Source organism: Anser cygnoides, chromosome Z (assembly GCF_040182565.1).
Source record: "Anser cygnoides isolate HZ-2024a breed goose chromosome Z, Taihu_goose_T2T_genome, whole genome shotgun sequence".
Lineage (NCBI taxonomy): Eukaryota > Metazoa > Chordata > Aves > Anseriformes > Anatidae > Anser > Anser cygnoides.
The window spans coordinates 16,835,994-16,857,848 of record NC_089912.1 but is presented as its reverse complement, the minus strand read 5'-3'; the positions used below and the strand labels follow the sequence as shown (position 1 = coordinate 16,857,848).

The window sequence follows — 21,855 nt, the reverse complement described above, 5'->3', positions numbered from 1 at the left end:
TAAAACTGAAAGCAATGTTTGAAGCCTAGTCAGAGTAGCCTCATTACTTCAGTGCTGCTTTAACAAAGAACTGTTGTGATAAGACCCTCAAAACAAAAGCTTTCATGGAGAAATGCAGCTTATGCAGGAAGCAAGTAAAACAAGCTTCACAAACTTTTTTGTAAGAGCCGTGTAATTTTAATGTCTTTCTAATGTCGTTGAGGCTGCAACTTTGATAATTGGCTCATTTTGCTTTACCCATAAAATATTTCTGCAGCTTTATGGCAAATTGCTTCCACTTGTTTTTTGTTCCTTGTGAAATGAGAGTAAAAATTCCTTTGCAGGATGTTTTGGTATGTAGGATGAAAAGCCACGAAGGGTGAGTGTGAATGAAATAGTGCTATGAACAAGAAGTCCTATCAAAATACTACACTTACCATATAGAAATGACTAATTAGAAAACAAAAAAAAAACCTAAATTTCTACAAAGATTTAGAGAGTTCAAATGGAAACCATGAACAGTTAGATCTTTTCCTCTTTGGTGAGGAAAGAAGTGATTAACGATTGATCTCCACCTAAGAAAATGATAAAAGATTGTGATTTTCACTATTTGTAAACAGATCTATCTAAAAGTGTCTGTATTTCCACTCACTTTTTTGAAGTTGATCCTGAGACAGATGGTGAAAGGGGAAAAAATCCAGTAACAATGTCTTATCTTAACGTATGAAGAGACTTTGCTTTTTCTGTATTACATTGTAATGCTTCTTTTCCCCTTTGCTTTGTTTCTCAATGGAGGTTTCACACGTTCTCCAAAGTCCCTTCTTTCCGAGTGCTGGTGTGTGGAGGCGATGGCACCGTGGGTTGGGTTCTTGGTGCCCTGGAGGAGATCAGACACAAGCTGGTGTGCTCAGAGCCCTCTGTTGCCATCTTACCTTTAGGAACAGGTGAGAATCGGGGCAAGCGCTAGCTTCAGGATTGTGTGGCACGTGCTGAAGTCCCAGACTTCTCACTCTTCATGTTTGTGTTTTGTTGTGTTTGGAAGTAGTAATTGCTGGTAAGAGCGACTCTCTTAGGCATAAGCTCTAAATAATGAACATAGAGACATGGACTTGAGGGCACAGAACAGAACAAAGACTAATCTTCCCAGGTAGCTCAGAGCTGTATTTAGCTTTTATTTTACTGCTAAAGTGGGGTTGAATTTAGCAGCTATTGAACCACATTCCTTAAATGTTTGTTTCCTAACGTAGTGGGTGAAAGATCTGATCTCTCATACCCAGCCTGAAGTTGTGCCTACCACATGAGTAAATGCACATTCTTCAGTAAATAGTTCCTTCATTTTGTCTCTTAAGACATTGTCCTTTTTGGTGGTGGTTCATGACAGAGGTATCGCCGGTCTCAGTGGGTAGGCTAACTCCCAGTGCAAGCACACTGCTGACTAGTCTGCTTGCAGTCTGTGGACTGGTATGGTGCTGGAAGTCCAGCTGGATCTCTACGTGAGGCTTTGTGCCTGGTTGTCATCCAGGTTTGTCTTCATGTATCCATCTGACAAACAACAGGGTTTTGTGGTGAGGATGCTATGACTCAGTTCTGGCAGGTGCTGGATAGCAAATGCAGTATCAGCTTGTCAACAAAACGTTGGTCACAGTTTGAGTGAAAAATGAGCAGCAGGGGTATGGCTATGGATGTGTCTGAGTGCCCAACTTCCCAACTCCATAACAGGTTTTTCCATTGTTTTTTATGATTTTTTTCACATGAGACAGCATGTCTGTATGTGACACAAAGCACATATGCAACCACAACAAAAAGATTTTTTCATGAGTTTTTTATGATTGTTAAATTTTCAGTCCAATTGTACTACTTCCATGACTTATTTCATAGAATTGTAGAACAGCTTGTGCTGGAAGGGACCTTAAAGATTACCCAGTTCCAAACTGCCCTGCAATGGGCAGGAATGCCACCCGCTAGGTCAGGTTGCCCAGGGTCTCCCCCATCTTGTAGAACAGGGCTAATACACTTTTTGATGCTTTTAGCTAGCTTACAAAATGTAGTCATATTTTGGGGTTCTTCATTGTTACCCAGGTAACGACTTAGGGAGAGTCTTACGCTGGGGAGCTGGCTACAGTGGGGAGGACCCCTACTCTATTTTGATTTCCGTGGACGAGGCAGACGACGTTCTTATGGATCGCTGGACTATCCTTTTGGATGCTGAAGAACCTGCTGATGGTGCGGAGAACGGTGTAGCAGAACCTGAGCCTCCAAAGGTGAGCTGGCCACTGTTCAGGTTTGACTCTTAAGAACTTTTGTTCTGTTGAGAGTGACGAGGAAGATAGATACTAGCACCATTTAATCTTTTATTGCTCTCTTATCTAGTGCTTGGGCCTTGCTGAGCTATTCTGTAGTGAACATAGCGTGCGTCCGGATCTGGTGTTTCAATTTGGGTAGGACTGGTTAGTTGCAGAGCACATTTCTTCATAGGTTGGCAAAAAGTATCTGAGAGAAGATCAATTAAAAGATATATGCAGCAGTGGCATGCCTATTTGCTTTGCTTAGGAGGACATATATTTCTCAAGTAAGAAAAACTTCTCAAAGAAAGCCAAAAACTTTCCAGAAGACTAGTGAAACTGGGGTGTTGACCAAAAAAAAACCCACCAACAAATTAAAAAAAAATAAAAAGAGGCTACTTTGATCTTTCCTGTTACAGATCAAAAAGTGACTGTAAATTGCAAAAACCTACAGAAATTAAATCCTTCTATCAACTTATTGCTATTGTGTGTCTATATATGCAGCATCTGCTTTATATTTTTGGAGTGAAACACCCTGGCCCTTGGTTTGTTTTACTTATTTCTGTTTAGGAAAATAAAAATGTTGTTTGTAGGTGGTGACTTCAGAGCTTTGTGTGGATACTAGTTCTGTTTATTTTCAGACAAAACCAAGAAATTGGGTAGGAAATAGGTGACAAAAAGAAAGTAGAAAATTGTAATAATGGTAGCCCACGTCAAAGATTTTAGTCCAGTTGCTGGAAAATCATAGACGTTGTGTCGGTGGGAGAATTTAAGTTGCTCCGGTTCCAGATATTTTTAACTTGGTGGAGGTGGGTTATCCTGATTTTGGCTGGGAACAAGTTAATTTTCCTCCTAGTAGCTGGTATGGTGCTGTGTTTAGGATGAGAATGATGCTGATAACACACTGATGTTTTTAGTTGTTGCAGAGCAGTGCTTACACAGAGCCAAGGCCTTTCCAGGTCCTCGTGCTGCCCCACCAGCGAGGAGACTGGGGGTGCACCAGGAGCTGGGAGGGGACACAGCCAGGACAGCTGGCCCAAATGGACCACAAGGATGTCTCGTACCATGTAGCATCATGCTCAGCAATAAATATAAATACAAAAAGGGGATCTTGTTTTCTTCCGATTCTCTCCCCAGTCCTATTGGGCGTGGCTTGAGCACACGGCTGCGTGGTGCTGAGCTGCCTGCCACATTAACCCACAGCACAGGGGTAGATTTGCCCTGAGTGCCTGATGTGATTTTTAAAGATGAAAGGTGAGAGAGTCACGGGCTAGGATAGAAAAGCTGTGGAATGAGCTGGCAGGCAAAGGAAGAATCAATAGGAGAAAGAGTAGAAATCTGTAAAAAATTGCCACATGTAGAGCTATTTAAAATGCAGTTGAGTAGGTGAAGTCAAGGTCATCTAATATAAGATGAAGTTAAGGAAAAGGATCTTCCCAATGATACCATGATAAGTTCCTGGTTGATGCCAAAAATAGTAGTGGTGTTAGCGTTTAGCAAGTCTTTTAGTTATTGCATAGAATCACTTGGAGAAGTTGGGTTGTCTTTGTTTCTGCATTTACTTTTATTTCTGCCTTTATTATATCTGTCTCTAGCAATTAAGATTAAATTTTGAAGTTGCTTAAAGTTTGGAATTAATAACTACACATATCAACAATTCTTTGTACAGCTTTATTTTTAGTGCAGTGTTTCTGGAAAATATTTTCCTAAATCTGTCAAGATGCAAATGACTTGGAAGAATCATCTGCAACTCTTGCTTTTGTTGAAAAGTTTTGGAACCTCTTTATTTATAAACGTAAGCCTTGAGCAAATAATACAACTCTTTTTTTCTTTTTTTTTGTTTTTTTTTTGACAGATTGTACAGATGAATAATTACTGTGGTCTTGGCATTGATGCAGAGTTGAGCTTGGACTTCCATCATGCTAGAGAAGAAGAACCAGGGAAATTTAATAGCAGGTAATCCTGGGGGAAAACAGAGGTGAGGGATAAGTACTGTAGTACGATATAACTTCCAATTTACACTAAGGCTGATAATCTTGCTACAGGTATTCACAAATAATATTGCTTGAGATAAAGCAGACACAGGGAGGAATTAAAATAGCCATGAACTCTTAGATGCAGAATTTGTTTGGCTTTTCTTTTTTCTTTCTATTCCTTTTTTTTTTCCAAGAGAGAGCACCAGAGCAGTTTTTGTAAGCCCTGTCACTATTATTCAATATACTTATATGCCAAAAACGTCAATGTCAAATTCAGTGAAATTTCAAGATAGTGGAAATATCTCTTATTCAAAGCTTATAACGGGAGGGAAGGCAATGCTGCTACGTGAATATTAAACACAGCATACGTTTCCCACCCTTGCTTACTGGTGTGTTAGCATCTGCATGCTGGTAATAATGATTTAGGAAGAAATCTCTGCATCTCAAGTGAAACAGAGTGATAAAAAAGGTGTGAAGAGAAACCTCCCTCATTCTGGCATGCAGATCATGCAATAATAGTACTTCTTTTTTTTTCCATAATCACTGAAATTGATGAGGAAAAAGAAAAAACACATTTGTTTAATTAATGAGTAGCTCTTTATAGAAATTGTTCTTGACTGCTCTTTATTCCCCCACACTTGTGAATAAATGTCCTCTAAGTTGTCCCTTGGTTGCCAGAACAAGCTATTACAACTGCACAGTATTGCAATCCCAACTATTAAGAATATTTTCTGACAGTTATGAGTGTAATAAAGTGAGGTCTTGCCTGTCTGTCAGTGTAGATGTTGCTCATGCACTTCCTAAAAAATTGAATAAAATACTGTTTGTGGTGTAAATTACTATTAGGACAACAGGCACTGGTTTTTATTTTCAGTCCAATGGATTAAAAACAGCATGGGTAGTAAGTTTGCATATGGCAGTGCCTGTTTTAGTCCATTAAATTGTTCTGGACTTATTTTTGCAGTTAACATAAGTAAATCAGAGTTACACTCATTGTTCTTTTAAAATAAACTACTCTGACTTTGCAAGGCTGCAGCACTTTAAAAGATGTGTCTTTTTCTTACTGACACAGTATTTAAGAGTTATGCTTGGACATTTATTTCCCTATGTGCTTTTAATCTCTCAAATCTTTACCAGCCCATAATGTGCAGCATCAGCAGTGTGATTGGCAATGATTTGGTATCATTCTTGCAGACCTTCTCCAGGCATAGTGGTTATGGTGCAAGCACAGTGTTTTTTTGCAGGAAAGAGAGGGAGGTTTTTTTGTTTTGTTTTGTTTTTCAAATCTGAAGGGCTATATGTTTCTGTGAGTCAAGACATGGGAAAGAGATATGAATTCTGAATTGATACTGAGGCATGGTTTTGCAGGGGACAAGCAGATTGTGCAGCCTAACAGTGCTGATGAAATCGGTGCCTTTCAGTGCCGTGTTAAAACTGTTGGCTTTCCCTTTCCCAGGATATGCAAGTGCACACTTGCTAGCCAAACTAGCATTTTTTTTCAATAAATTAACTAAGAAGCATGGCTACTTAATGCCAAATGCAACAGCAGCTGGCATATGAACAGGCTGCTGTTGCATGCGGAATGGGAAGTTTCAGGTGGTGGCAACAGAGTCTGCATGTTGCAGAGTCCGTTGAAGGAAAACAGGCTTGTGTGCTCTTCTGATTTAAGACCTTAGGCTGGTAAACATCCTGAAAACTGTGTGCTTTCTGGCATCACGCTGTAGAGTGTCTTTACAGGCTCAGGACTCCTTACCTTGGGCTAGCAGCTCACAGTGAAATGATGACTTCCTTGCAGGGAGATAAGTGCGTCAACACCAAACTTGCACCACAGAGCAGGCAGAAGCAGTGTATGTTTTGGCATTGCTGGTTTCTACATTGCTGAGTGCCAGGCTTTGTGATTTTATTTTATTTTTTTCACAGTATAAAACTAAGGATCAGGGCATCCTCCTTCATTCCTCATTTTTTGTGGGTTCCCGGAACAGTCTTTAGAATTGCCTGTTAGGGAGGAGATCACATTTCTTTGTGTCATCCAAAATGGGCAGGATGTTTCTGTGACAAGCATTCTCATGGCTGTAAGATTAAGCAGAGAAAAGGTTTTGCACAATTTCAAGCAATTTTAAAATTGTCTTTTGAGGATACAAAACTCCTGTTGGTGGAGAGAAGGTTTGAAAGTATTGATTGTTTGATTTGTCAGTTCTGGATTTTAAAGTGCTGCAACAGCTGGTGTGTCTAAATTAGTTTTTTCTGTGTTGGGGGTGTTGAAAGTGAGCCTAGTAAAGCTCTTTCCCTGTCAATAACATCACCTTAATAAAATCACCCAAACAGAGACTGATGATTACCTTTTGCAGTGGTGGCATCCCTTAGGTGGGATTGTTAAATTGCAAGACTAGATGAAAGGTGCTCACCTTGTTTTCTTTGATCTGCTTTCCATACTCTGTGCTGCAATTCTGAATGCCAACTCCCTTTCAAGAGATGTTTCCTAGCTGTTTATTAATGTTCATGGGAAACTGCAGTTCATCTAAAAATGCCTGCTGGCACATAGAATTCTTATCCAGCACCTGTAAATAAAAGAGTTCCCCAAATTTACCCTCCTGCATATGCAGTGGTGGTAGGAGCTCTGAAGAATCTGGCTTTTTGCATCAGCTCACTTGGCTTTGTGTCTCCTGAAACGTGGTTTCTTTATTTTGATTTTGTGAAAGCCTGGAGAGTGCTTATGGATGGCTCTTGCTTTCCCTGACCACAAGAGAATCTTGCTGCTTGGGCAACAACCACAGAGACGGTTCAACTTACAGCATAGTTGATGGTTTGATGTCTCCCTGAGTCTATGGAGTTAGACTTAGTCATGGGCTCGTTAAAAGAAAAGGGTGTTTTTTCTGTTTGTTCTTTCAAGAATAAACATGGGATTACAATGCTTGAAAACAGCTATTTACCTTCATAGTCCATAAAACTGGTCCTATATAGGATCGCCTTTTAACTTCATCTATTCTGACTTAATTAGCTAAATTGAAGTATCAGTCCAATATTTGAATGCCTTTCTAGTAGGGTGTAGTTTTATGACTTTGGCCAATGGGGCATTAAGTAGTATGTTGGCTATATCTGTAGAGCATCTTTTGTAGAAAAATTAACTGAAAGGTGATTCCTGAGTTTTGTAGGTCAAGTCCCCACACTGGTCTGAGTAGTAGGATGTTACTTTGATATCTGTGCTCTAGAGAACCTTCCAAATAATTCTGGGATGACATAATGGTGCAAGTGTTGCAGCTGAGCTGCTGCAGAGACTCACTGGCTCCATGGGGACGGATGACCTGCATACAAAGCCCTTCCCTCCTCTTGTCATCCCCATCAGTGTCATTTACAGCAGTGACTGCAATGTGAGCCTTGCCTCCAAATAGAAAACTCAAGGTCCTTCAGCACAAATAAGGCATTGGAGACTGCTTCAAAGATTAGTTCTTCGTTCCTGCCTTACTAATTAACTGTTGTGAGACTACTGTCAGTACAATGTATGTAAACAAGGGTTTGCTTTAGGAAATGATGCGTTTTTCTACCAAGTGGGCAAGTTAGTATGTTACTCACTACTGCTAGCAATGGACTGACAACTTCTGCTTGGACTTTCCCACCAAATCATGCCATGCCCTACACGTAGATGCACAAAGAAGGGTGGTGCCTCTGTCTAGTAGTGTACGTTCAAAGTTCACCCTTCCAAGCTCAACTAGCCATTTTAATCGTAAAATCTTTCAGTCACCTTCACAACCATTAAGTAGGTACTGGCATGGTAACGTTACAGAAATCAATTTGTTCTTTTCTGGTCTCGATGTCCTAATAGGATGCATAGCTGAAATGGAATATGTGTGCAAAAATAAGAGTAATAGTATTTGATCTCTGACAATTTTTACACTTTGTTATGTGTCACGGCGTGCCCTACCCAATGTATCCTGTGGACCTCAGAGGCCAACTCTTTCTTAGAACTCTCGTAATTCAGAACAGTGTCTGCAGTTATGTCACTGTGTCATATTCTGTTAGTTTCTCTAGGCTTCTCACGTGACACAACTAAAGTTTGTACTTCTTGAGGATACTTAAAGTATTTTGTTTCCTACCTGTTTTATTTTATTTTTTAGTTGTATGTAATGCATTCAAATCAGACATATCTCTTGGTCTTGTCTGGAGTGGAAACATATTAAGTGGTCTTCCCTCACCTACTGTTAATTCAGTGCTGTTTAAAACAGTTAGCATGTACGATGAATCATTCCCAATGTAATAACTTAAAAGAACTGAACAGTCTCTGTCTGGAGAGTTGACAGTAGCCCACATGCTAAATTGGCTGTCTTCCCCACTTGAATGTCTACATCATTCAGGCATAATGCTAGGGACATTCTGCAGAGTTGGATTCCAATGACACCCATGTGTTAATCGGTACAAATAAATCCTTCTTCTTTTAAGGTTATCCTGAAGGCCATGTATTCAAAGGTTACCATTATTGAAGAAAAGAGTATCTGTATTTAACTGACATTTGTTTACATAACTCTCCAAATACTTTGACATTTCAAGGGATGCCATAAAATCTTCCTAGTCTTTTCTTTACTCTAAAATTAGATGCGTTAGAGCTCTGCCACAAACTACTAATCATGTTTTTAATTTCTACAGCTGAGTATGGTTAAATGAATTAGCAGTATGTAAAGCCCAGACTCCTGGTGTTTTCTGCCTTAATTATTCTACCATTGCATGATAAATCAGTTAAAAATGTTTCATGACATCTATTAGGTCTTAATCAGTAATACAGTTTTTTGGTCCAGAAGTTTATTTATCAAAGAGTTATTGCCTCTCCACATCTCTGCATCTCCACGTGACTAGACAGCACAATTCTTCTAGTAAGTAAAAAGTATATGAAGTAGTAGTTTGTGCCTTATGCTTTGTTTCTGTAATAAAAAATTGAAAAGCTCTTTAAACATGCCCACTAGAGGACAATGATATGCTAGCACATGTTCAACAAAAATAGTGCTGTTCTGTGGCTTACCTTTTAGTTACATGATGCTTGTCTGCTCCTAGGTTTCACAACAAAGGAGTTTATGTGAAAGTTGGGCTGCAGAAGATAAGTCATACCAGAAATCTTCACAAAGACATAAAGCTTCAGGTGGATCAGCGAGAGGTGGAGTTGCCAAGTATAGAAGGACTCATTTTTATTAATATACCCAGGTAAAATTGACAGGAAGCATCTTATGTAGATACATGTTTGCATGTATGTGTGCAAAACTGCTTGGTACTTAAGCATCACTCCTGACGTTAAATGGTCTGGACTGATAGGTGACTGTTCCTGGATATTTTTGATTATTGCTGAACTGTGGGTTTGCAACTGAGAGCCTAGCTCTTAATACCATTTTAACATTGCTTTTCTTATCCTTCGAAAGTCACAGAGTTGCTCCAAAAAAGCTGGTAGGTACTACCTTGTTTTCCCAGTGCAACCCCCTGTACATTTGCTACTTTGTATCCTGTGTCCTAACAGTAATTTGGAGTGATATCCTCATCAAAGGTATATGTGGAGTTGGTGATGCTGCTACCCAGGTAGCTGTGGAAAACCTGCAGCTCAGATACCTGTTGTGGGGGCCGTACTGACACCAGCAGGGAGGTGGAATTACTGTTCTGTAAGAAAGAATGGCAGCTCTTTTGGAAACCTGCCTTCCTTGAATTTGCTGGTGATGAGTGACTTTTTTTCGTTTGTACAGTAACAGCAGGTCATTAGTGTTGCCATACTACTGGTTTCAAATAGACTCTTAACCTTAAAACTACCTGAGAATTGTGAAGAAGAAAAGATCAGGATTAGCACTGAGCAGTCTATGCACCAAAAGAATAAACAACTGATTTGAGTAAGGAAGGTCAATACTGCATGAAAAGCAATGCCATGTTAAATTGTCAGAAGCATTTGAAGCGACTGAAGTGCAGGAACACCTGCTTAACTACTGAGTTCTTTTGAATGGGAAATACTTACTCAATCCTTCTTTCACTCCTCAAAGATCTGATCAGAAGTTTTCCAGATTTTAGAAAAGCATTTCTTGCTCTCACGGTGCAGGAAAGCTCCCTCTCACTGGTGCGGAGCAGAGTGCCTAGCTTTTGAAGTCTGACAGACCAGACATCCCTGGCGGGATGGTCACTGTGGTGTGTTCTCTGCACAGCTGGGGGTCTGGAGCCGATCTCTGGGGCTCTGACAGTGATGACCGCTTTGAGAAACCACGCATTGATGACGGCCTGCTGGAAGTTGTTGGTGTGACTGGCGTTGTTCACATGGTAAGTTAACAACCAAGTGAGAACAGAGGAAACACATTTCTGTGAACCAGTTGAATGAGCCTCTCTGGTAAATGCATTTTCTCAGACTAGTTTATTTTCATAATAAACAGTACACTGCAAGTCCTAAAAATAGGCATCAGTGCTAGAGTTACACCATCATTTAATCAAGCTCTTGTTTTTTCATGCAGAAGTGGTTGCAGACCATAAAGAGAGTTCGTGAGCAACATCAGCTGTATGTGAATAAATGTTCAGGAGTTTAGCTGTAACTGGTATGCCCTTTCACAGCCCGCAGTGCCCCTTGTAGCCTGTGTATTAGCTTGCTATGAAGATCCATATTTAGGTGCCATGTGACAATAGATGGAAAGGAAACTGAAGAAATCTGTGTTAGGATGGGAAGTATGAGAACTGTGAAGTTCTTATTAAAAGAGCATGGGAAAATGCTTGATGCAGGCTTTGAACTAAGGCCTTAAACATACATGCATATATGGTGCATAAATATACATAGATATGGAACACAAATATATGTATGTATAAATACCCTTTATCATGGTGTCAAAACCAAATAGTTCATAAGATGAAAGCAATATTTCATTTTAATGTCATAAGAACGCCCACTCTTCACTTAGTATGTGTACACAAAATCTTGGCATACCTCAAAGCAGTCAGGGCAGAGATGCTTTTTAGAGAGGTATCTTTATAATTATCTGCCACAGGCATTCTAATACCTGTCTCTTAGAACCTGATACTTGTCAGAAATGCTACATGAAGCATATTGTATACCAGTTGTGCAAGGAATATTATCACTCAATCAGTGTAGCTTTCATTCTTCCGTGTAGTATGTATTTTTCAACGGCCTGCTATTAGCAATGCAGTCCTGTGGAATGATGCATTATTTTTGTCTTTTCTTTGGATTTGTTTCACTATTTTAAGAAATCTGCGCTGAAAAGGTATATGTGGTCAGGTAACTAGAGACAACAAATCCATACAACTACCAAAAATGGAAAGGTGGGTACTTAAAATTGTTTGTGCAGCTCAACCTTTGGTGTCAGCCAACTTTACGGTGTTGTAATTTAGTTCTTTTAAGGAAGACAAATATAAATTTTTCCATTAGGAGAACTGGTTTGGTAGAGATCCTTGAAAGTTTTTTTTGTTAGAAGCACCAAGGAATGAACATACTGCTTCTGAATATAAACGTTAACAAACCAATGCTCTTATTTTGTGATCTTGTATTAAGATTTTTACCTGTATGTTGATGTTTGCACATGTTCCCCAAGACAATTTTTAGCAGCAGAGTTGCCTTTGCATCTTTTTTTGTGGTTGACGCTGATCCTATTAACTGAAGATGAATATGGAGTTGAGTATCGTAAATCTCTGTCTCCATGATTTATGATAATGTGCTTTTAGGTTTTGGCATTTCACATGCACCAGAGTCTGTGTGTATGGTTAGTTGTTTTGAAAAAGTGTTTACTACTTTATGGAGGAGGGGAGTAGAAGCAAACATGACTTTGTGAATGCATGCTCTTTTCCCAATGTGAATGTACAAGTGATTCCACTGTATAAGTTATTTTGCCTCTGGCAACTTGCAAGAGGATAAGTTATGCTTCATGCACTAATTAAATGATTAATTTTGCATCAGTAAAGGCATCCAATACAGATTTTGCCTAGGCAGTTCTTTAACTTGAAACTTAAAACGTCAGATAAGAATAAAACTGTATCCACCCAGTTTAAGGGCAGCTATTATTTGCATTTCTTTGTTCACTGGGGTGTTTGATAATCCAGACTTTTACTTCCTAACAGGGTCAAGTCCAAGGTGGTTTTCGATCAGGCATCCGCATAGCCCAGGGCTCGTATTTTCGTGTAACACTCCTAAAGCCAATTCCAGTTCAAGTTGATGGAGAGCCCTGGATTCAGGCCCCAGGACAGATTATTATTTCTGCTGCCGGACCAAAGGTAATGGCTGTACGTTTGTCTCAAAAATCTGACTTTGTTTCTCCAGTGGATATTACTATATTATCTTACTCATCGGTTGTGTTCTGATGCTTAACTTCAAAGGAGCTAGTCAGCACAGTGTAGTAACTGTTGGATAAATACATAGCCTTTCCTACAGAGAATGGTTTGAGGGCCCTCTCCACTGGGTCACATGAGGCTTGCGTTTAAGAAAGTAGTCCTTGGTAGTCCCTGAGCTTCAGCCAAGTGACTTAATCTTCACTCCTGTATTGAGATCTCCAGGCAGTGTTGCTTGCTCTGAAATAGATCACAATTATGGGGCCATGGTAGGACTGCAGTGTGCAAGGAACAAAACAGTCTGCTGGCTGTGCTGGAAGAGGGAGAGTCTGTCAGAAAGCAGCAAAGGAGAAAAGTGAATACTGGAGGAGGAAAGTCTGAGGGAAAAAAAAAAGAGGCTTTAGAAATAACTGGTGTCTGTTTTTCCCTGGTCTTCCAGTGTATATACAAAAGAAAAAGAGCATCAGCTGCTTAAGAATTAACTTTTGATATTGAAATTGTGATATAAATGTTTTGCAGTGGTTGACTCTGTTAGGTGTGCATTCATCTGCTACCTTAAGGACACCTTTTTAACTCTCAGAAGTTTGTTGCTATGGACAAGACATATCCCCACAAGGAGGGCTACCAGAAAAATAGCCCTTGCAGATGAAAAATGAGTGAAAAAGAGGGTCATACGTCAGATGTTTGGGAATATGTTGAACTTTGTTCTTTTTCTGCAGGAAATTGTTAAAAAGAAAGAGAGAAGGAACAAACCTAAGTTGTCCTTCCAGTAAGAAATATTTTTGTCTGTAAGGCTAGTGACTGGTAGCATTACCCGTATGTATGTGTATGTATGTGTGTGTACATTCATATATATGCACACACATTCTTACACTTCTATATGCATGTACCTACATGTGTATATATATTTATGTAAAACTCAGTTAATCCTAGTACTTTATACGGATAGCCGCTTCGGACAGTAGTGTATTTCAATGTGTTTCAGTTGCAGTTCCAACATTTTGCTCATGTATTAGTTGCCTTAGATCTGCTTATGTATATCTGACTACAGATATTTGAATACTCATTCACCTTCTTTAAAAACTTTCCGTTTTAGGTACATATGTTGAAAAAGTCCAAGCAGAAACAGAAAAAAACTGGAAGCCTGAAAGAGATGAGAGTGGATAGCATGGCAGTATCTGAAGGAGGACGCTAAGTGGAGACCTGTGCTCAGAAGCGAAGCAGCACAACTACTGTAGATACCGAGATGGTTCAGTAAAACTGAATGCAGACAGCTGGTGAAGAAGGGTTGCTTAGGAGTGTGCCTTTCATTGCATTTTAACAGTACTGGGTTCTACTTCGTCTTTCAAAGATAGTGCCTCATTGTTACAAATAACTATTATGCACCACTTGCCTCATTTGAGATGTTTACTTTGGGTTGCTTTTCCATAAACCATTTCCCAGTTTTTAATATATATGGAACTGAGGCCAAACAGAGATTCCAAGATGCCGAGATTTCTGCATCTATGTTCACAAAGATCCTTCCCCTCCTCCCAGCTTTTTCTTTAAGAAAATCATTCCATAGATAAGTTTTGGTGTATCTTTCCATAAATGAAAATGTGTTGTTTTAAATTAATGCTCATTGTAACCTCCAAACCAAAAAAAGGCAAAGACATGAGCTGCTGAGAACTCCTTGGATAAGTCCAAATAACATAGCTGAAACAGTACTACCGTAGAAGAGAAAAAATACAAAACACAGGAGAGATGATTTCTATAAAAGGAGCCCCATGCACTGGGAAGAAAGAAAGTACTAGAACAGTTGAGTCAAAATATTTCAGAGAGTTTATTTCAACAGTATTTAGACTGCATGAGTGAAGGGGAAACAGCTTTTAGAGCAAGTTGTCAACTGAAGTTGATAATAGCCTGTTTTAAAGAACATTTGAATTTCAGCAGCTACCACTCTAAAAAATGAACAACAATACCTGAGGCAGTATTACATTGTACTGACTGTTTTCTATTGCTGAGACCATTATCTTTGACATCAGGCTTTTCTTCTTGTCTTTACTTGTGTTATCTCATTTTTGCTTATTTGTCACAGTTGGACTGTTACTTAACAGCAAGTTCAAAGACTAAAAGAATTGTCACTAATTAATGTGAAACAGGTACCATTTAGTGTTCAGTAAAGTGAATTTGCACAGTGATACAGCAGAGCTGAACTGAAATACTGAAGAGTAACTTCACTGAGAAGACTGAGGAGGTATTGAAGCCTGTACATCTAATATTTTGTAGGCTTTGGGGATGTGATAGCTGTCATGAAAACTCACTTATCTAGTCAGCCTTCTCGAGTCTCCTGTGGGTGGTGTTAGCAGCTGTGGACCCAGGGACTTGGTGACTATTCTCACTGGGATGTGTGTTTTCTCCTCAGAGGTTGCCGCTCTTGTCTCCTGTGAGACTGAGATCACTCTTCTGTGCTTACCCACCTGCTGAAGACACAGGGATCCAGTAGTTCTTTTCTAGCTACTGCTGGTGACTGGCACTAGAGCTGATGTGTTGGTCCTGTAATGTGCTACATACATCTGCTCCTCGTGCCTGCAGTCATGTTGGTCTTCAGTGACATCTTTACTGACATCAGTACTGGTTTTGTCTTGCTTTGGTCCTCCAGTGACTAACCTTTCACTTCAGGTCAACATCATAACGAGATGCCCTCTGAGCACAGTTGGTTGTGGAGCAAGGGGCCTGTGTGTTTTTGCCACGTGTGTGCATTGGTTCCCTGGAACTACTTCAGCTGTGCTGGCATGGATCAGAGTCCACTTAGCTAGCCAGTGTGATAACTTGTCCTCTGTTGCATGGTAATAACAAACGTGGCTGTGGATGGTATGACTTTGTCACTCAAGTGACATCTTCAGGAAGGTTCCTCTTGTTAGCATGTCTAGAAAAACATCTCCAGCTGCTTCAGGAAACTTCACTATAACTTTGAAACATGCAAAAGCCATTGTCCTGTGTTGGAGACCATTATGTGGTTAGATAGTCCGTGCTAGGTTTGTTGACATCAGTCTGTACTCTGAGCACCGTGCCATCTTCAGCAACATCTAGCCATTACCTGTGCTTTATATTTTCCAGTTAGGGTACAGACAAGGGTGTGAATGTGGGTACTATAAAACATTCATCTGTAGCATCAGACAGAGCTACACAGCTAAAGCTATAAACAGAGATGCAAGAAGGGCAGCTGCCTGCAGTCTCTCTTTGCTGCCCAAAGAGAGTGCTTACTGTTGTTGCTTACTGTTGTTGTAGAGATGCATTTGAAGGACTCCTCTTTTCATTGGAGCTTGTTATTTCAATTGTTAGTTTAATTTTTAGGAATTATCTTCACGTACTGCCACATGGACTACAACTTATCGTTATTCAACATGCAAACTAGATTCATGCTGTGAAGGAAGTAGCATGGACAATACAGGAGGAGATAGTGTGGATACTCACCTGGTCATTAAACATGGCAGTGTCTCTGCTTCAGAACATGGTCAGGAAGGATTAACCGGAGCTCCTCCGGCATCCTGGTACCAGTGTTACAAGTAGGAGGGCTGTGCTGTATTTCAGGTTATGCCTTCTCAGGATGAAGCTCACAAATTAGAGAAGAAATCTTAAATACATTGCTGTTTGTAGTTGTCCAGAAAGCCAAAGAAGCTGCTTTTTGTCTTTGGGGTAGTTGAAAAACTGTTTGGTCTTCTTTCTTATTGCTGGCTCAAAGATGGAGAGGAAAACTGCTAACTCTTTATTACAGAAAACATGCATAAACTTTCAAGCGTGTTGGTACTGACTATCTTCTACAGCCCAAGTTAGTAAGCCTGACTGTGTTTTTCAGACGGACATCATCCTGCAGCATGTAACTGACATTGTTCATGTTCCTGGCTCGTTAAAGGCCTGTCTGTCTGTCTTTGTTGCTCAGTATCTGTTATCTAAAATAACAAGAAACTCTTGGGCCAGAGTATTTTAATCAGAGGGCCTCTTACTGTGACATACCCTTCCTTCCATGGGGATTTTCCATACCTGGAATGCTGTAGGAGCCTGTCTCAGGGTAGCATTGTGTTAGTAAGGCAACACGGAAATATAAACGTGTTCTCCTTGCAACTGTCCAAGGAGATCCTAGTGGAAGATATGGAGGCTTTTAGTTTTCTTTTCTCTTTCTCTTTTCTCTTTTTCCATAAACTGACTCCCACATGTTGTTTGAGTAGATGAGTGCCACACTGGAATGAAAATGTATCTTAAGAAAAACACACTTGGCATTTAAGGTCTCTCCACATCATAGAGTGATTTTTAGTATGTTTTGAAGACAAAACAGATTCCTGGGTGGTGGAGATAGGAAAGCTCTTGTAAAGTTTTTAAAAGAAGAAAATCTCTGTTGAATGTCTCTTTCAAGATGTTCCAGTTTCAGGTACTGTAGAGGCCAGTATATCAAGGGGATCATACTTGTTTTTTTGGTGTTTGTTTTTTTGTTTGTTTGTTTGTTTTTCTGACATTTGTATTACACTGATTATCTGTAAAGGCCTAGTATTTTCTTCCATAGGAGTGAGATTTCCTTGAAGAGAGGTGATAAAACTCTTTGCAGTTAATACGAAACATTTTCACTTAGCCTTCACATTGAACATAATAATGCAGTATACTTCACATCACAGTGGGCTGATACATGATTCTCAGCACTGAGTGGAGAGAGGAACGCTGTATGAGTACCTGGTGTTCACACGGCCAAGTGCTTTAAATAAGGCAGTAAGAAAAGTACTGGGAAGGAGGCTCAGTTCTGAACAGGCACGTGTTAATCAACATCAGGGACACAGAATCAGAAAGCATAACCCATGGATAGGGAGGAGATGCAGGCTTGCTGCTATCTAGAGCACACACCTTCATCCTGCCCTGCCTTCTCAGCTCACCTACAAACAATGGCAGGCACACAGAGCAGCACTAGCATCTTTCTTGCTGAGCTTCTGGTCTTTTATGTGGTGTCTTACTACACTTTCCTAGCATGGGGAGAAGAGGGATCCTGAAAGCCAAGGTTCATTTCAAATATCCCACTGTCACAGACAAGGAAGAAGGTGGTCAGTTGGTTAAAATCTGTTTCGATGGGCAAATACATTACCTCTGTCTTGAATTAGAACCTAAATTCAAAAGCTTATCCCCGAGATAAAAATACTACTTCAGAAAATTTGCTGTTTTTTCTCCCATGACTTTTAGACTTGATTGGAGTAGTTTAAATTGCTGATGCTTTCATTGCATTGATTTTTGTATGAAACTGGGTTATATTACCAAAAACATTTTGTTTATTTCTATACATTCGTATATGTGTGTGTACATATATACGTATGCGTATATGTGCACACACCCTTAAAATAGTCTTCCTTGTATTTCCATGAAAGGAAGTGGTGTGTGGTTTTTCGGCTCTTGCAAATAGCACTCACTTCTGGATCTCACCAGATTTGGTAAGAAGGCAGGGCTTGCTTTCTTGCTGGTCCCACTGGGGCTCTCAGCACACACTTCTAATGGATGTGTACTTTCCGACATGATAGCAATATAGTCAAAGCACAACTGTGTTTATAGTATCTGCATGTGTACAGTTTGAGCCCCTCTTACTCTTTCTAGGTTTTAATCAAGTCTCAGTGTGTTTAAAATCAATGGCAATGGCTGTTGTAATGTTTTAAAAACTAGAGGCTGTAGCATAGTCAACTGCAAGACTTAGATAAGGAACAAAACTAAATGAACAGTTCCAGACAATTGCTCGTTAATCTTCATTAATCTAGTAATCTTCATAGTTTCCCTCTTCAAAGTATTGCACAGATTACATTTCTTTAAAGAGCAAATAATGTACTGTGTCAATAATGTTTTGAATATCAGCTCTGTGGAATCGCTGAGCAGTTAGGCATGCACGTTACCTTGCAGCAGTCTGTTGGTATGTAACCATCTCATTTCCAAATGAAGCCTCGTTCTGAGGGAGGAGAATGTAAGATGAACTTTTGCAACACCTAAAAAGGGTTTATGCTGGAGACAGAACAGATGTAGCTGCATGGGTATTTTGTAGTGTGCTCCAACTGTGTGTGCAGGTATGCTGTGCATTGCATGGCCACCTGCCTGTGCTCCAGCACTGAAACTTGGGGGTGCGCTGGTGTTGTGCACTTGAGAAAGCTGCCAGGAGACAGGTGTCTTTTGATCTGCGCCCCGTACCTCTCCCTTACTGCCTTGACATGAACTCTGCATTTTCCTTTCCTGCTAGGCTGCCTTCCCGCCCTTTGGGCCCAACCTTTATACTGAAACTGGTAACAAAGTCATGAGTGAGCTGGTGTAAAAGACAAAACAAATAGGCTGGTGAGGGTGTGCAGAGGGCAGGGAATGGAGATCCTGGTCTAAAACTCTGCTCTAGCTATTGGCCTTTAAGCTGTTCGTTGATTTCTGCTTCAACTTCTATTTCAGCCATTTTGCAGCTGTGCAGCAAACATTCAGCAACTACTGACATGCCTGGGATTCGTGGTGGCAGCACTGCCTCAGTTTTCAGCCCTTGACCTTGTATTCATCAGTGCATGTATCACTTCACAGACTTTTTGCACTTAACAGTAAATGCAGGTTAGATAGTTTTAGGGTGTGGCAAAATTGCAATGTTTGTACTTTTTTTGTAAATACGGGGATGATTCTACAGATATAAAAATGCACTTTCAGGTAATGATGAACACAAGTTTGTAGAACACAACTGTTTAAAGTTTTAAGAGTTTCTTTGACTTGCAGTGTTCCTTGATCCCCGGCTCTGATACTGTGTTTTCAAAAGCTCTGCTTGGGAATGAGAGATGGTATCTTCCCCACATCGCAGTATGTATTTATATCTGACTGACTGAAAGTTCACATATATTTTTAAACAATTACAAATTGGCTGCTATTCTAAGATTTAGGCTTCTTAGTCTGATTTTATAATGCTTTAGAGTAATGTTAAAGTTTATTTATAATGTCAACATTTACTGACTTGACACTTGGCTTGTAGGAGAAGTCCAGCTCAAAGCCTTTGTTCCTTTGCTACTTACTGTATTTTTGAACAGTATAAGTATGGAATGCAGTGAAACAAATGCAATTTATTAATCTTAACATGCAGTTAGACCAGCAGTTTCAATGTTTACAGGACAGTGACTATTGATTGTAAACCTATACATGTCAGTTGAAACAGTGCATTCTCTTTCTGCATTCTGGAAGCACTGTTTCTGCTTCCCATGACAATTAATCGAATAGTTGCCTTCTGGTTTAGACTCCTAGCTACGTCCCTGTAGAGAAACTTAAATGTGGATTATGACTTTTCTGCCATTGATTCGTAGGGCAGACTTTGTACTGACACAAGTGTTGTATTGAATGTGTTTTCCAAAAGATTGACTTTATTTTTTTGTGAAGATAATTTATCAGAGTGTTTTATAAGCAATTCAGTGTTGTTAAAAGGTTGGTCTGAAGTCTTGAAATAAATGTATGTAGATATCAAAGATGTATCCCAAAGCGAAGTATTTTTAGTAGGACACTTACTGGTGTAGTTACCCCTCTGAGCTCTTCTCGCAACACACCCATTTAACATGTCACTGTGGCTCAAGTGTGTTATTTAGGAGAAGACTTGATTTCAGAAGACGTGGCTTCATTTACATTGTATGTGTCCTGTATTACACTTCTGGCAGCAACTCCAAATATAAGCACCAGCTATAGAAGGCTGAGCTTTTCGCGATACAAATCACTGTCAGATAAAGAGTAGAGAGCCTGCCCTTGTGCTTGACAGCAGGAATGCTACAAGTCTGGTGACTGTCTGGCCCTTCGAGTCATCTCTCGCTGTCCACAGAATGTGCCACATGTTGATCCTTTTGCTTTCTGAAGGAAAAAAGGCACAAATCAGGCCCATCCCTGTGTCAAACAGTTACAGCTTGCCTTGCCATGGCATCCCGTTCTTTGTGCTGCTGATCTTGCCAAATTGGGTAGCAAGAGGTGCTTGAAGAATTACTGAGTATTTATTGTGTACTTTTAGGTGCTTATGATGCCTTCACTGCTATTTTAAAAGAAAATTGTGGGGATCTGTATCATAGCAATAGCTGTATAACTCCAGCTTTCTGAACATGCCAAAAGCAAGTAATCCTTGAGATAGTTTAATTATCAATGGTGTAGATAGTAGCAATCAATACCTTGAATAAACTGCAAGTTCTAATTAATAGGAGTATCTCTGCTTTGAATGCAAAGCATCACAGAGTTTGTCATTTAGTATGGATTTTAGTGTCCCTCCTACTTAAAAACCACTCGTGACGTGTTAACTCTTCTCAAACTACAGCTTAAATAACTGTGGTTTTCACCTCTCGTTAAATCAGCCAACTTCAAGTAGTTTTTCAATGAGTGCTGTTTTAATATCAAGATACTCTAAGATGTTTTACAGCATTTTTGTGAATGTTCTAACACATTGTTAATAAATCAACTTGGCCCAACAAGCTAAGGTAAGCTGACCACCAAACAGTTACCTATTGTCTAGTGCTTATTCTTTGTGCACCTGCCTGATAATTCTGAGAAAACAAAGCGTAAGCATAAGCATTCAAGTGCTCGAAAACCTTCCACATTGTGTGCCTCAAACTAGTAATGCATTTTCACATTTACTTGCCCATTGGTTTCAGAAACAGGGTTTTAATGATGTAACTTGTTTCTCAGTGTCTGCCTTGCAAATCACTATGCTGTGGTAATTTGTATACAAATAACATACCTAATCTACTAATTGGTTTAAAAAAAAAAAAGTAATTTATAGAAGATGTACCTTCCTCGTATATTTAAGCATCTGTTTGTCCTTGGGTTGTGTTTGGAGAACAATTCTGTATATATTTGGCAATATGTTTGTGTTTAATTTGACTGTACATTTTGCACTGATTTGAAATTCTGTATTCTAAGTATTATTTACAAGTTCCAGAGATCTATAACTAGAATTTGTCTGTGAAAAATACAGTATCTGTTCCACCCTGGTTGTTCGTGGAGTAGTGGTGCTTCTTTGAAGATGGCGAAGTACACTTGGTGGGAGGGAAACGTACTTGGTTTCCAGCAGACACTGCTTGGGTTAAGTGTTCTGTAGCCTTGCTCTCTGCGAGGCTGGGTGGTGCTCCACACTGGGTCAGGGGTGGGTGGCTGCGTTGTAGCAGCCTCGTTCATTTCTTAGGTTTTAGTTGCTACAATGACGCCTACACACTGCTACATGTGCACGCTCAGCAAGGGTCAAGCACTTCTGGAGCTGTTGTTTCTATGGGAAGCACCTACTCCAACCGCTGAAATCTGTGACGCGTAACACATTCTCTCTCTGCTGTGCTATCTTTCTTTGTTTTGTGAGTTACTTCAGT

The 21,855-nt window shown here is 39.9% G+C and overlaps 1 protein-coding gene across 3 annotated transcripts in view; it reads left to right on the top strand.

The window, feature by feature from the left end:
* Window positions 1-21,486, top strand: part of DGKQ (diacylglycerol kinase theta) — a 93,112-nt gene extending 71,626 nt beyond the window's left edge. For all 3 annotated transcript variants that reach the window (XM_066988393.1, XM_013187812.3, XM_048051762.2), the window contains 7 exons: window positions 775-923; window positions 2,059-2,240; window positions 4,117-4,217; window positions 9,278-9,424; window positions 10,399-10,510; window positions 12,308-12,460; window positions 13,611-21,486. In XM_066988393.1, the coding sequence (XP_066844494.1) occupies window positions 775-923; window positions 2,059-2,240; window positions 4,117-4,217; window positions 9,278-9,424; window positions 10,399-10,510; window positions 12,308-12,460; window positions 13,611-13,709 (943 nt within the window). In that variant the 3' untranslated portion in view covers window positions 13,710-21,486. The remainder of the gene's footprint in view (window positions 1-774; window positions 924-2,058; window positions 2,241-4,116; window positions 4,218-9,277; window positions 9,425-10,398; window positions 10,511-12,307; window positions 12,461-13,610) is intronic.
* Window positions 21,487-21,855: the final 369 nt, after the last annotated feature.